The following is a 14,261-nucleotide window of genomic DNA, read 5'->3' on the forward strand; positions in this document are numbered from 1 at the left end:
CGCGCCAAAATTTCAAACAAATAATATGGCGGATACGGGCGAGGCTTGCTGTGGAGAATTTGATATTATTTCATGGCGAGATATTTGATAACTGGTCGATTTTTAAAACATTTTTGCCCAGATTCTGCTAGAATAACCCGATAAGAATTTTTGAGCTTCTGTTGACTTGATTTGATTCGTTTAGTTTCCGTGGAGTTGCTATTTCTGCAAGCGTTCGTCTTTCTCAGCCAAAGAGGGAAGTCACTTACGTGTCAGTTTGATCATTTCGGATCTTAGCATTTGCTGCGAGCGAACACCAGATTTCACTGGACTTTATCATAGAAGATGCTGATAAACCCATCCATCATACTTTGAGCCATTTTTTAGGACAGTCTACTTGTTTGGATGTTGGTCATGGTAACAAATAGATCATGGTGTTTTCTTCTCACAGGATTAGGCCCTGCAATAAATACAAATTAGACAAGCTTGATAAGATTCATACTTGACTTTCTAAGGAAAACTGTGCAAAATGATTGGAAAAACAGGAATTTTATCTCCAAAATTGAAGCTGATGACTGATGATCTGTTTCTACAGTGGTTTTTAAATCCATATACACAGAAGCAGTTGCAAAGAGATTTCAAGAAAATTGTTGGCCAGTCATCAGCATCTGCAGATGTTCAAGTATCGCCACGAGAAATAGAAACTTCAAATAATATTCTTGGTTCAAGACCTGCATCTCCTCCTGCAACCCCACCCCTTGCTTTGACACCCCCAGGAAAATCACCATCAAGCCCCAGAAGGAGGACAACATCATCATTATCATCTTCATCAGGACAAGTAGATCAGATATCATCAAAAAGAAACTCTTTAAAAAATAGTTTAAAACAGCCAAAAAGACCAGAAGTCATTCCTGGTTGTGCAAAAAACCTGCCACAATTCTATTTCCCTTTTGGAAAACCATCTGATGAAATGGTTGATGAAAAAGCCAAACTCAGACTTGTTAGTCGGATATTTGCCAAATTAACAAATGGAAAAGCAAGTTGTTCCCAGCTTGTTGATGTTGTTCAGGTAAAAAGTTTTGTTTCTGTTTATAATTAGACAAAATTTTATAAAAATGTTATTAGGTCTATCAAAGTTTTATAAAAAAGTAATGTTTATTTGAATATTGAAAATTCTATCAAATGAATTAGATGCGAAATATCATAGTTGTGAAGTTGTTTAAACGATGCCTAATGAATCTTTCATAGTTTCTAATTTATCTAAATTAAATTTACAATTTAATTCAAAACAGTGATTTGCTCTGGATTTTGATCTTCAAGACAATTGCCATCTAGGAGTCATTTTTTGCCTAAGTGATGCAAGGAGCTACAAAGTAACTAAGCTTTTCTCTTTCTGTAAGACTCTCTTCTAATTCTGCCCCCTCCCACTTCAGTGCTTTTCATATCATAACAATTTTTATTGTCAAGATTCAGATGCATACAAATTTATATATTGTTTTTTATATATTGTGATGGGATAATGTGAAATTTTTTATCTTTCTGCTTCAGATACTTGGTCTTCCATTATATTGGAAATACCCCCTTTACAAAGCATGTGGTGGCCATAGTAAAGGATATGTTACATTTCAAGAACTTTCAGTGACATGGGAAATGTGAGTATTTTAATAACTGGTTAGCACTTCAGCATTAAGAACGGAAGGGTCATCGCTTACCTGCCATGGCACACCCAATGGTTGTACGCCAACAGTCTTTGTTTCATGCACTTCAAAGTAGTCCATCCATTTTCATTTGCAAAAACCTCATGCACATCTTCTTTGAGCTTCTGCTGCAGTCCTCCTCTTCTTCATTTGCCCATTACTATGCCATTCCATATTATCTTGAACTTGTCTGTGCAAAAATTTGTAATCAGTCTATGTGATATTGAAATTCATGATCATATGACAAAAATACAAATATATATACAAAACAACAGAAACATTGTTTGGTATATTAAAAATGTCTATGTTTGTTTGGCAGCTTGAAGTCTTTAAGGACAAGAGCAGCAGCCTATTCTAGCATACTAAACACTTTCAACTTTGCTTACAAAGAGCAACTCACAAGAATTTGATCCTAAACATAAGATCTGGACTCATTTCTAGATGCTAAGTAAAAGAAGTTGCTTTTATCTTACTGCTGTTAACAACTATAAATAATTGAAAATCCTGATATGGATAAAATATGAATGAACTTTGCAGAGAGTAGTTAACGGTTGCCTGATATTTGCTTATGCATAAAGTGCAGAGACTATTCTGTTCTTTAAACCAAAGTGTAGTATCTATCAATTTACAAATTTACCTGTGAAAACAAATTCAATTTATACAAATATACACAATTGATGGATATATATACAAAAATACACCTCAGCCTTTATTTGAAATTTTAGATTTGTTTCCTTTTCGATGGTACTTTAAAAAACTTATTATTGACCTATGTTCCTTTAGAATGGACAAAATAAATCTGTAAATCTATGCAAATAGAGTTTTCTTTAGACAGAAAAATTATTGCTCAAGCACTGTTTACATCATAATTTTTATCCTGGGTTAGCCTTAACTTGGGTTGAACCCAGATTGAAAGGACTTTGGTTTGCACTGACTGCAAAGACTAGTGTAAAGGCAAAGTTGGTTTTGTCTCTGGGAAATGGTGCTTAGTTTGAATGGTACTTTGAAAATTGTGGAAGGCAATGATGAGAACTTGTTGTGAGGAATAATTCTTTCAAGCCAAGTATTTTTTCTTTTTTTCTGCCCATGTCACAATAAATGCTTTGACCTTGTTGTAGCCCTCACAGTATCCTACCTTCAGTGTTTGTCTCACTCATTTTCAAAATATTTTGCTTCTAATGGAATGACTTGTTCCCCTGAGACAACCCTAGATAGCTTTTGATTTGACCATGCTTTAAAAATGACTTGGTGTGTTGGCACCTTTTGATACATTGCTTGAAAAATGCATGCATGCAGCGGATCCTTAACCTGGGATCAACCTAAATTTGCGTTTACATTGCATTCCAAAAATCTTAACCTTGCGTCAACCTAGGCTCAACCAACCTCCAGAGCAGGATTAACTGAACCTAAGTTCAATCCAGGCTAGCTGTGTCTACACTACAAAATTTCTAACCTAGGTAAGTTCTAATCAAGATTCAACTCAGGTTAAAAGATATAGCAAACAGGGCTTGAGTCAAATTATTGCAAGTTGCTTTTCAAAAATGATACTTTACCTTGCAAATCAATATTTCTAGAGTGCTAAAGACTTACCATGATCCAGCAGCAAGACTTTTTAAGTTTTTGGCTCCACCAGAAAAAGATTTTTTGACCAAAGAGGACTTCAATGGCTTCATTCAGGTAAGATATTGTTAAGGTCTATTCATGATTGTGTTGATATTCTTAAAAGTTTTCAGAAAACTTTGTTCAATTGAATTGAAGTGACTTAGCTCTTGGTTATGGCTTGTATGTCACGGTTGAATTGATAAACAATGGTTGTAGCTTTGGTAGAAGTCAATAGTCCTTCTTTGAAATTCTTCTGATATCAACTTTACGTTTTTAGAAAGCTGTGATATATAGAGTAACCTTCTAATATAGGGAGTCATTGAAGAACCCTCTTTAGCCAGAAAGGTACCTAAGTCTTGAAACACCAGCCTGTGCTCCATTTGACTGTCGTACTCCTGGATTGGGTTCTGTATTTCTTAAGAAAAAGCATCAATTAGATGTTTCTTATTAGAAAGTAAATTGTTGCATTGTCTCTAGATAATCTTTTAGGTTCGTTTGGTTTTACTCTTATTTGATTGGGAACTATATTGATTCCTAAATATTTTACCATCATTCAAAAAGCTCAATGTTTACCCCCAACTGTGTAGGAAGTAATTGTACATAACCCCTCTTTGAAAAAAAAATTAATGATTTGGAAAATATATGTACAACCCTAAATTTCAATTTGCATTAGACAAACCTGTGAAATTTTTTTATGCACATGCCACAGTCTGCAGGCTAGATGGATAGCAAATGAGAAGTATTACACCTGCAGAAGGCGTGGTTTGGTATTGGTTCTTATGATAGGAATGTTCCAATATCAAAGTGACTTTTCTGCTGTACATTTAAAAATGAAATAATGATACATTTAAGTATAATCACATCAAAATGTTTGTAATTTTCCATAGAAGAGGGACCTCTTATTTGCACGATAGACAAAAGCTAAAAGTTCACTATCATTTAGTTATTCATTAACCCAGGTATTTGGATCAAGTTTAACCCCTTGGATAAGATATAGTAGTGTATTGTAGCAATAATTTTTTTCAATTTCAGGATGTTATTGAGACACATCCTGGCCTGCAATTTTTGATGGATGCCCCAGAATTTCACTCAAGATACATTACCACAGTAAGTTTAATAATATCATTATTTTTTATTTCATAATAGCCATACTACTTGCTCATGGTTTATTGCTTGTTGAAGATAGTAGCTATACAACTGCAAAGAAGTAATACGCAATGAAAATTTCTTTAAAAAACTATATCGATGTTAAACAATTTATTCTATCAATGTATTGAAAAAAGTTTTCAATACTTGGTAGTTATGATCCCTGTGTTGTGTCATAGACTTTCAGAGTTTGATTTTGAGAATTGTCAGCAGCAGATGTTTCACGTTTAATATTTTCAAGCTTCTTTATGTATCTCCATAACAAGTGTACGTTCTTTATTTGGCATTGAAAGAATCTCTAGATATATGTTTCCTACAATTATTCTAAACGCAGCAAAAGTGTGCTCAAAATTTTCACATTGTATATAAAACAGTGCTGGTAAGCAAGGGTTGTCGATTTTTAGTTGACTCTTTCATTTACATTTATAAAGTTCCATCTGCGTTGCAGGTTATATCTCGAATATTCTATTGCATAAATCGATCTTGGAGTGGTAGAATTTCACTTGCAGAATTCAAGAAGAGTAATTTTCAACAGGTCTGAAACTTTAATTATTGATCCAAACCCCTATAACGACTTGGAATGGGCGTATTCATTGTTTACAATATCAGAGAGAATATCCATACTGTTATGAATAATATATGTATGTTGAACAGTTGGTTTTTAAATCAAAATCTATGCGACTATAGATGCGATGGAGATTCAATTATTTTTGAAGAAACATCACTGTGAACACGGCTTTTTGCAGATGGTTTATGATGTGTCACATTTTTCAGACTCTTTGCCTTAATAACCGTCATTAATTATATGCAGTAATTAAGGCGGTGCTAGTACTAATTTGATGATAAGTTAATTATTCTAACTTTGAAAAAGAACTCTCCTCAGACAGGGCTTATCTATCGAAAGATCTGTAGTCTTGAAAAAATGGACTTATCATAGTGGAACATGACTTTTCTTCTGCTTTAAAGTGCTGAACGTATATTTGATATCATTTGGATTAACTAATTATTGTTTCTATGGACATATTTTAAATGAGCAACATGATGTATGTTTTCTTGCTTTTTGAAAGGATAGAGCTTTAAACTTGTGAAATTTTAAAAGGGATGAACTGGCAACTTTCTTAGGCAAGGCTCGAATGAAAGCTGTCGAGGAACGTTTTTACTTTAGCTTGGGACACGGCAGATGGTTTTTTGGTTGGGCAATAGAAACTAGAAGAGCGTTATATGAGACGTCCAATAAAACTGTATCATTGTTTACTTTTACAGGTTCTAATATCGCTTGAGGAAGAAGATGATATAAATCAGGTTTGATTTTGATAATATAAAATCTGGCTAATATTGCGCCCACCCTACGGCTAAAACCAGTTCGTATTGGATGTGATTCAGACCCCGTACGGGCAACAAAAAGCTTTGTCTTTTGTAGAAGTTCTGCTAATAATGGAAAACCTGGGAAGCTTTTAATTTTTTGAAGTCCTTTGAAAATGTTGGTAGCTGGGCAAATTTTTCTAAATCATTACAAAAAATTTCGATGTTTTGCAAAAGATCACAAATTCTGCCTCATCTTTTTTTATGGAAACAAGGCTCCTTTCTTTAAAGATCTCGGATTGAAATCGTGGAAAAACCGTGGGAAGGTTCATGTTGGAATGATGCAGGTTTTCTAATCGTGTAGATTGCCAACTGATAGTACCCTAGGCTTTGTCAACTGTGCTCTGTATGTTACAACTGGTCATTTCATTTGCCAGATTTCATGGCTGTGAATTTCTCTAAACGATTCCAGATTGTTGTCGAATGACTTATTTCTCTAAATGATTTATGACTAGACTGTAGCCAAAATGACTTTATCGAAGTCCAAAGGAAAAAGTCTTACTAAAAGGACTGCTACTCTGAGAATTTCACTGGAGGTATACTAAAAGATTTGATTCTAAAAGGAGGAACATTAGAGATGTTTAGGGATAGGGGAAGAATTTCAGGTTAAGGAAAGTTGCAGGAAGATTTGTGAGGAGGCAGTGTAAAGTTAAGAAGATAATTGGAAATGTTTATCAAAACTTGTCACAGGCTACTCTTGAATAAAAATATGGCAGTTGATATAATACTGAGATAGCTACAATTAAAAGTTTGTTTCGAACTTAAAGACCAATAAATGTATTTCTCTTTTTTCAAGGTGGTCGATTATTTTTCATATGAACATTTTTACGTAATTTATTGCAAATTTTGGGAATTGGATACCGACCATGATTTAATTATTGACAAAAAAGACCTTTCCAGATATAGCAATGGAGGTAAGTCACAGTAACAGAATTTAACAATCGTATATTTAATTAACAATGCATACCGCATTTCTTCTAATAAACGCCGCCCTTTGATAAGCACCACCCTCTTTTAAACGCTGCATCTAAAAGTGGGATTTTGTAATAAATGCCGTGGTGTCCTAACAAATTTAGAACTGCCCTCTCCTACCAAAACTGTGTACAGGTCTGCCTATATGGCATTGAGCAATATACGACATAACGGAAATCAACAATTTTCATAGCGGCTAAGTGATGTCGTTCCTAAGTAATTCAAATTAGATATGTTTTTCTTTAAGTGGTTTCTAATTTGTTCTTTGTTGAGGTGTGTTCCAAGTCGTGTGGATTTAGAAAGTGAGGACTATAACGATCTGTCCTCGGGCTCCTTATTTAAATTGTCACATCTTAAAGTGCAAATTATACTTTACTCTAAATATTCAAACACAGCAAAATCGGTCCCAGAGTTGCTGAGATGTGGCAGTTGGAAGCAGTTTTCTCAAGGGTTACTTAAAATTAGGCATGGTAAACAGTGTACAGAGCCATAACAAAATTTCAATGATTTGATAGAGAATGCTGGTGAATTGATTGGGGGTATCGCTAAGCCAATATTGATTCCATCCTAAATTTTTATCGTATGTAGGACTATCTTGTAACCTTGTCTTAGATTACATGATCAGAATTCAAAAAATTGTAAAAACAGAATTTTAAAAATCAGCTTATTTCTGCGTAGATGCCTAGGTTGTTATTCATTGTTCTTAATTCACGAACTTTTTTTGGCTCTTTTTCCAGCTTTGTCCACAAGAATAATTGACAGAATTTTCAGTGGGTGTGTCACGAGGTAACTTTATTTTCAATCTCTTTTTGCGTGGTTCGCTTTTCAATCTTCAGCTCCTTATTTTCACAAACATTCTGCTCCGCTAATCAAATTAAAAATTCTAAAAATTTGTAGAAAGTTTCATTTTCGTTATCACAAGCTTGCTAGTTTTCAAAATAATTGATAACTAAGTTTGATTGTCAATATTTATCTAGTCCAAGTGATTTTTTACATAAAGTATTTGGCTAGCTGGAGAAAGCAACCACTCTCTGTATTCAATTGGCTCATCGAATCTGGAAAGGCGTCCACACCACGATGAAATAAATCGAATTTTGTTGACGGAGCTTGAAAAGCCAAAATTTGACTCACACAGCTTTTTATATAAGAAAAAGGGTATATTTAAAGGCCAAGGCAAGAAGACTGTGAAAAAGAATTTGCTGCATCTATCTTCTTGTTACAAATCAAATACATCAAATGTGTTTCTTGTGGAATTTATCTGCCTTTGTCTTCATTCATTTCTATCATAAGAAAAAGTAGAATATTAAGACCGCACTTTTTACCAAATTTCCGAAACTGGTCTTATTAAAGTACGACGCTTAACAAAGTGCGATGTCACAGAAAATAAAATAGCCAAGAATGGGACCCTTTTAACAAACCTCCCTCGAATCAGCCCACATCCTGAATCAAATCAATTAAACAATTTTTATGATGTTTTTTCTTGTTTCAAATCAATGCAAGCATTTTGAACGAAAATGTGTACTTCTTTTTATCTTTGTAAGATAAAAATTGTTTCAAGGGACTATGGATATTATTTTGGCAGTGATTGTCGACCCTCTTGCATTTTAGTGGCAAGGAATTCTCTGAGGATAAAATGAGTTACGCAGATTTTGTTTGGTTCTTGATATCGGAAGTGGACAAGAAACAGCCCACAAGGTATAAGTCAAGCTATTATTTGCTCATTATTTCGCGAACATTTTTAATCCAGTGAACTTGTTTTGGTGCAGCTCTGGGACATTAATTTCCCATTGTAAATGCAAAAAAGATATAATATGAGGAATTTCAGTTTCGCTTTCAGGGTAGTTGAAAGTTATTCATCCTTGAAACAGTGATGTAATTAGTTATGCCCATTTGTATGAATTCATAATCACATTGACACTGACTCTTTTTACAGCATCGAGTACTGGTTTCGTTGTATGGATCTTGATGGAGATGGCATCATCTCAATGTATGAGCTTGAATACTTTTACAATGAACAATTAGAGAAAATGCAGAGACTGGGCATTGAGACTTTGGCATTCCCCGATTGCCTTTGCCTGGTATGTGTCACATATGTCACTGTTATGATTCAAAAATTTCCTTCAGCGCCCTGAAATGTAACCAAACCATTTAATTATTTCTGAAGTTTCTTCGACACCTTTGTCTGTTTTTGTTTCTCTTATTTCGCATTTCACCCTTTTTTGATATAAATCATCCAGACTGGTGGATCTTGTCGTTATCTTTGATAAATTAACTACAAATTTATGAGGCTTTTAATGATTTAAATTCACTAGAAATCTTCATTGAAATAAGAAACTGTCTTAATTTTTATTTACGTTATTGTGTCCAGCGTTCGAATCCCTGCTGTTTTAAATCTTTTAGTTATAGTTGAAATTATTCCTAGTCATCAAAATGGTCATTTTAACTTATGCTTGCTTTAAAGTTTCTTCATGGCAGTTATGTAGCCTTGCGCTTTGCTCTTGTGGTGGTATTTTACACTACGAAATCTTTACGACTTTATTTCTAGCTTGACTTCATTTACATCAGGGTAAAAGCATCACCTTGTAGAATAGGATCTACAGCAATTGTTTGCCATTTGCTTACATATTCCTGATACTCCAGATGATATTATTCTTGCTTATCCAGTTTTTCGTACTTACGTAATTTCCTGACCTACATTCGTGCAGATTCACAATATCGCCAAAATCAGTCAACAAATTGTGGATTCACTTGTCTCGACTGCATGCATTCGAATTAAGCCTTTTTATGTTACCCATGGCTATATTAATTGTAATTATATACCTCGAAAACTGCTTTCCTTTTATTGAACAAGACCGTATTGTGACCGTTCTTGTTCTGAGGTATTAAGTTAAGTAGTATATTTTAGTTGTATATACCGTGGGAAATTATCAGTTTTATGTTTTTATACTTGTTGTCGTTTTTGTTTACAGTTTTGCTACCCCGGCCTTAACATTATTTGCTTGTTTTTTCTAGGTTATCGATATGGTTAATCCAGCAGTTGAAGGTACATTTACGTAGCTGTTAAAATAGTTTTGAAGTTGATATTGGCACGCTTGCGCTACATGACAATGAAGATCATTTTATTATTGTTATGCCAACAAGTGAAAGTTTCGTTATGATATGACAGGACGTCTTCTAACGAATACTGCTCCCCAAAATCAGTCAACATAATACAAAGTCGTTACAATCATCTTGTTTTTGCATCAATTATTTATTGATTTATCTATTTATTTATTTATTCTCTTTTGGAAAAATACTCTCACAGGCTTACCGTAACTCCTCCTACCTCTTCAAGACAACTAGCCGCGTGATCAATGAAAATTTGTGGGTAATTTTGCTCTTTTAAACTAAATCTGCAGGCGTTCTTGACATTCAGGCAGTCAAGCATGATTATCACAGTTGTATCTAAAATGTTTTTGTCACTGTAACAAAAATAGAACTTTCAAGACTAAGGTAACTTTTTTAACCCTTTAGGAATGATAACTCTACGTGACCTGAGGCGATGCAAAACGGTTAATTTATTTTTCGATACATTCTTCAATTTGGATCGCTGGCTTGAATACGAACAAAGAGACCCGTTTCAATCTGCACGGGTAAGTTTTAGGCCCCTCTCTTTAGAATGCACCCCTAATCATCAAGTTTTTCCAGTATTATAAGCCTCTTTCATGCTGCTTACCTTGGCTTTGCTTTACCTGCGTGTATCTGTCGGTTTGCTTTGATCTAATAGAACTGTCAATCAAGCATTAATGCACTTCATTCTAAGGAAATCTGATAACACCGCTTCTAAAGAAAGATCTCCTCACTCTTTAACCAAAATGGTTGAAAATGTAATCTTACAATGGAGATGTTCATTGACCATAGTTTTGTGACATTGATCTAGAGTTTTTGAAGGTTTTTTAAATTTCTTTAAAGAGAACATTTTGCAGCCTTTTTTGAAAGCGTGCAAAGTTTAGGTATGTGTTATCACACCTAGTTTCTTTTTTTGTTTTCTCTACATTGGCCGAAATTTCACCAAAAATGTAAAATAATTGCCCCAAATATGGTTGGACTTCTCTTCATGCGCGTTGAATCGTTTTTTAAAATTTTATGCTGTTTTGCTTGTCAAGTCTTTGAGTTTTTCGGAAATGTGGCTTGCAAAGACTGTACTTTATATACTTTATACACAGGACGCGGATGAATTTGGGCCTGGAAATGAGCTAAGTGACTGGGAGAAGTTTGCAATGCAGGAATATGAGATCTTGGTTAATGAAGAAGGTGCTTCGCAAGATTTGTAAGTTTCATAAATTTTTATGTTGCTTTCATGCAATTTCAGTCTCATAGTGGGAAATCAGAGCTAAAAATACAGGCTAATTGTCTCTGGCCTTTAGACATAATCAGCACTCTGCAAAGATTATTAGAAAATGGAATCAAATCATGTTAAAATTTGATTCACTAGAATTTCTAGAAATTCATGTCACAGTACGACTGATCAGATTGTTATTATTGACTTGCCGGGGAGACTGCATTGAAATGATTGTTTAAGTTGGCTGTGAATTGACAAAATTGTAAATCAGTCACCCTGGCCTTACTGAAGAAGGGCGTTTGAGCACTGAAGCCTCCAAATATTTTTGTAAGCCACCCGTTGATAGCAAATAACACTTGCTTTCCCCAATGACGTCAGAACTTCTTGGTACTTCATAGAATATACCTTTTTAAAAGGAGCATGGGTTTTGGAGCCTCGCGTTGTTTATATCTTCCGAATATTTTAGTTTTGCTATCGTTTATGGCGCTTGTTACATAGTCTGGTAACTATTGTTGACATGGTCCTGAAGTCAACATACCTTCCTATAAATTCATACTCATTCGTGTATTCAACTGTTGCCTCCATCCTAAACCTTTCATCTCAATCGCAAGGTCGATCGATAAAACACAATCGTTGTATTAACATTCGAATGCCCAAAGTCATGCATTCATTCATGACTTGTATTTTTGCAAGCAAAGTTATCCCACTTTTCGGCCCATAAGCTAGTAGATGGGATGGAATCATCGCATGTCTACGGGAAAATTTTATCCCACCTTCCAGTTTGTGGCTTCTTTTTTGTTCAACCTCTCAGCTTTCTTAGCTACTTTCGGTATTTAAAGATAAATTCTTTATGTCTAAAGCAACCATTTGAGCCTATAATCAAAATCACCTCATAGTTCCGATCTCCAGAAAATCCATCTAGCCACGAGCCTCCTTTAATGGTTTACCTGTTCATGGGCAATAGGGTTTGCTGGATTGCTGTTTACAATTTCACAAGTATGCAACAATTTTACGATTATAGATTTGTCGTTTTTCACATGACTCGACCACGCAATGAATTTCTTTGCACGGCTTGATACTTTGAAGATTGTTTTGTCGGAAAAGGAAGATGAAAGAGGACAAACAAGTTCTTTCTCCTTTTCTCTGCCCGGTGTATGAGTAATGAAATCAGGATTTTTTTATATCCTTCGGTCTCTTGTTTAAGAATCATCATACAATTTCTCTGACTTGCTAATTTTGCAAAAAAGTGTTCACAAGAAATAATTCTGATAAATGATGGGAGAAGTGGAAGACGGGTCATTGCCTCTTTTTCTGCAACAAAAGTGAAATTTTATTTTCACATTTTGTTTATAAAATTTACAATGATTTTGTATTTTCGAGAAATCGAATTGCGTATACACAATGCCATTGAGATTTCTTTACACTAAAAACGAATGCCCCATATGAAATGAACGTGCAACGGTATAAAGCGAACAGGTGGTAGCTGCGAAGGAACAGCGAACAATCTTCGAATGACTTGAACTTAATCGCCCGTGTTATGTCAGCAGAGTGGCGCAGTGGAAGCGTGCTGGGCCCATAACCCAGAGGTCGGTAGATCGAAACTACCCTCTGCTACGTATAATTTTTCTCTTCCGAACTTGTAAGACTTTTTTATGGTTTCTTGTCCTAGAAGTTTTAACATCACAGATTTAGGTTGGATTTGGTTAAAAAAATAATGAAATAAAATAATAAATTAATAAAAGAAATAAAAATAGTAAATTAATAAAAGAAATAAAAATAATAAATAAAGAAATAAAAAAATAAAATAATTGCTCTCTAGTAGCTTTTAAATTAAATTTAGGGAAAGAAAATTTGTAGTAAGATAAGGATTTGCGTTTTGAAGTGTTTTGTTTTGTATAATTCACTCTTTTTTATATGAACAATTTTGTAAGAACACGAGCCTCAAAATTGGTCAAAAGTTAAGAACAAATTAAGAACAAGCTGAGGCTGAGCTGCTGTAAAGTGCAATTTTAAACAACGTTTTATCTATAAAAACTAAAGACGAGGAATGTGTGGGTGCTTTTAGCCATGTGGGTGCTTTTCGGTGAATATTCAAACTTGTCAGCAAATGAAGGTTGTCTCACTCACTTTGTTGGCAAATGAGACCTGAATACCTCTCTAGCGCGAAAAAGCTAGCAATCCCACTGCTTACACCCTATCAATTTAAAAACAAATCAAGATCAATCCAGCCTCGGATTTTCGAAAAAAATGAAAACAGTCAGTCTAAACTTAAATTTACTGGTGCTTATGTAAAAAAAGAGTATAGGAAATTCCAAACTTTGCTCGAAACGGTCTGAAAAAAGAAATATTTATATGTGATCAATATTTAGAATGAAAGAGGCGACCTTTTTTCTCTCTTTTCGATGCTTCTTCGATAAAGGAGGAACTCGTTGGCAAAAATATGGGTAGGGACGCCGGGATCCTTTCCAATTTAAATACTCTTTTTGGCATGCACTTGCTACGTTTAATAAATTCCGTACATAAAATGGATTTCGTTACTTTATGAGGTACTCTAGCCCTTGATGCCTTGGGGGCAGTTTGCCCCCTTACCTCCCCACTTGGCGGCCCTGAATACGGGTAATGAATGGTTGCTTTTCAGAAAAGTTTTATAATAATATTTAAAAACTCTTCATTTGATTTTCCCCAGCAACTACGAGGATGATTTTGATATGGATGATGACCTCGACCAAGATGATATTGCTGCACTTAAAGGCGAAAACAATGTAGAAAACAATCTTACCAAGAGTTTGTCATACTTCACTGGAACTGGAGGGAGCTCTGATGATGAAGACAGCAGTACGTTTTACTGATATTTTCGAAACGAACTTAGATATTTTCCTTAAGGATATAAAAATCTATTTTTGCTCTTAGATGTTTGTATGCCACAATACATTCTACGTTAGTTCTCTTATCAAAGCGAAATTTCACTCTAAATTAAATGTAGAAATGTTTGTTGATGATAAATTGCTTGATAAAACAGCCCGTTACTCTTGTGATTTTGTACCCGTATGTTTCGAACCCGATGAAAACTGTTCCTGGTGAGACGTTTTCTGGCTGGGGAGCCCATTTTCCAATAAGTCGAATGAACCGAACATTTTCCATTTCTCCACGTCATTTGGCAGGCTGATATTTTTGTCCCCGGT

The 14,261-nt window shown here is 34.7% G+C and overlaps 1 protein-coding gene and 1 non-coding gene across 2 annotated transcripts; both read left to right on the forward strand.

Moving 5' to 3' along the window:
- On the forward strand, nucleotides 1–14,261 carry LOC148957702 (serine/threonine-protein phosphatase 2A regulatory subunit B'' subunit beta-like). The gene is made up of 14 exons (XM_089114986.1): nucleotides 1–1,048; nucleotides 1,528–1,631; nucleotides 3,251–3,353; nucleotides 4,311–4,385; nucleotides 4,873–4,959; nucleotides 5,688–5,726; nucleotides 6,583–6,700; nucleotides 7,496–7,544; nucleotides 8,367–8,453; nucleotides 8,692–8,836; nucleotides 9,771–9,801; nucleotides 10,272–10,390; nucleotides 10,964–11,067; nucleotides 13,766–14,261. Exons 1-14 carry the CDS (start codon nucleotides 509–511, stop codon nucleotides 13,926–13,928), a joined length of 1,764 nt encoding a protein of 587 aa, XP_088971112.1. The 5' UTR covers nucleotides 1–508; the 3' UTR covers nucleotides 13,929–14,261.
- On the forward strand, nucleotides 12,622–12,693 carry Trnam-cau (transfer RNA methionine (anticodon CAU)). Its single transcript has one exon. It is a non-coding gene; the product is annotated as a tRNA-Met (tRNA).

The sequence above is a fragment of the Rhopilema esculentum genome, chromosome 21, assembly GCF_057945365.1.
Source record: "Rhopilema esculentum isolate cy_ngs chromosome 21, ASM5794536v1, whole genome shotgun sequence".
Classification (NCBI taxonomy): domain Eukaryota; kingdom Metazoa; phylum Cnidaria; class Scyphozoa; order Rhizostomeae; family Rhizostomatidae; genus Rhopilema; species Rhopilema esculentum.

Excerpts from the sequence above, each read along its gene's own strand:
- LOC148957702 (XM_089114986.1), top strand. The coding sequence starts at position 509 with ATGATTGGAAAAACAGGAATTTTATCTCCAAAATTGAAGCTGATGACT. Across the intron at positions 1,049-1,527 it reads AGCTTGTTGATGTTGTTCAG|ATACTTGGTCTTCCATTATA; the intron begins GTAAAAAGTTTT and ends TTTCTGCTTCAG. Across the intron at positions 8,837-9,770 it reads TCCCCGATTGCCTTTGCCTG|GTTATCGATATGGTTAATCC; the intron begins GTATGTGTCACA and ends TGTTTTTTCTAG.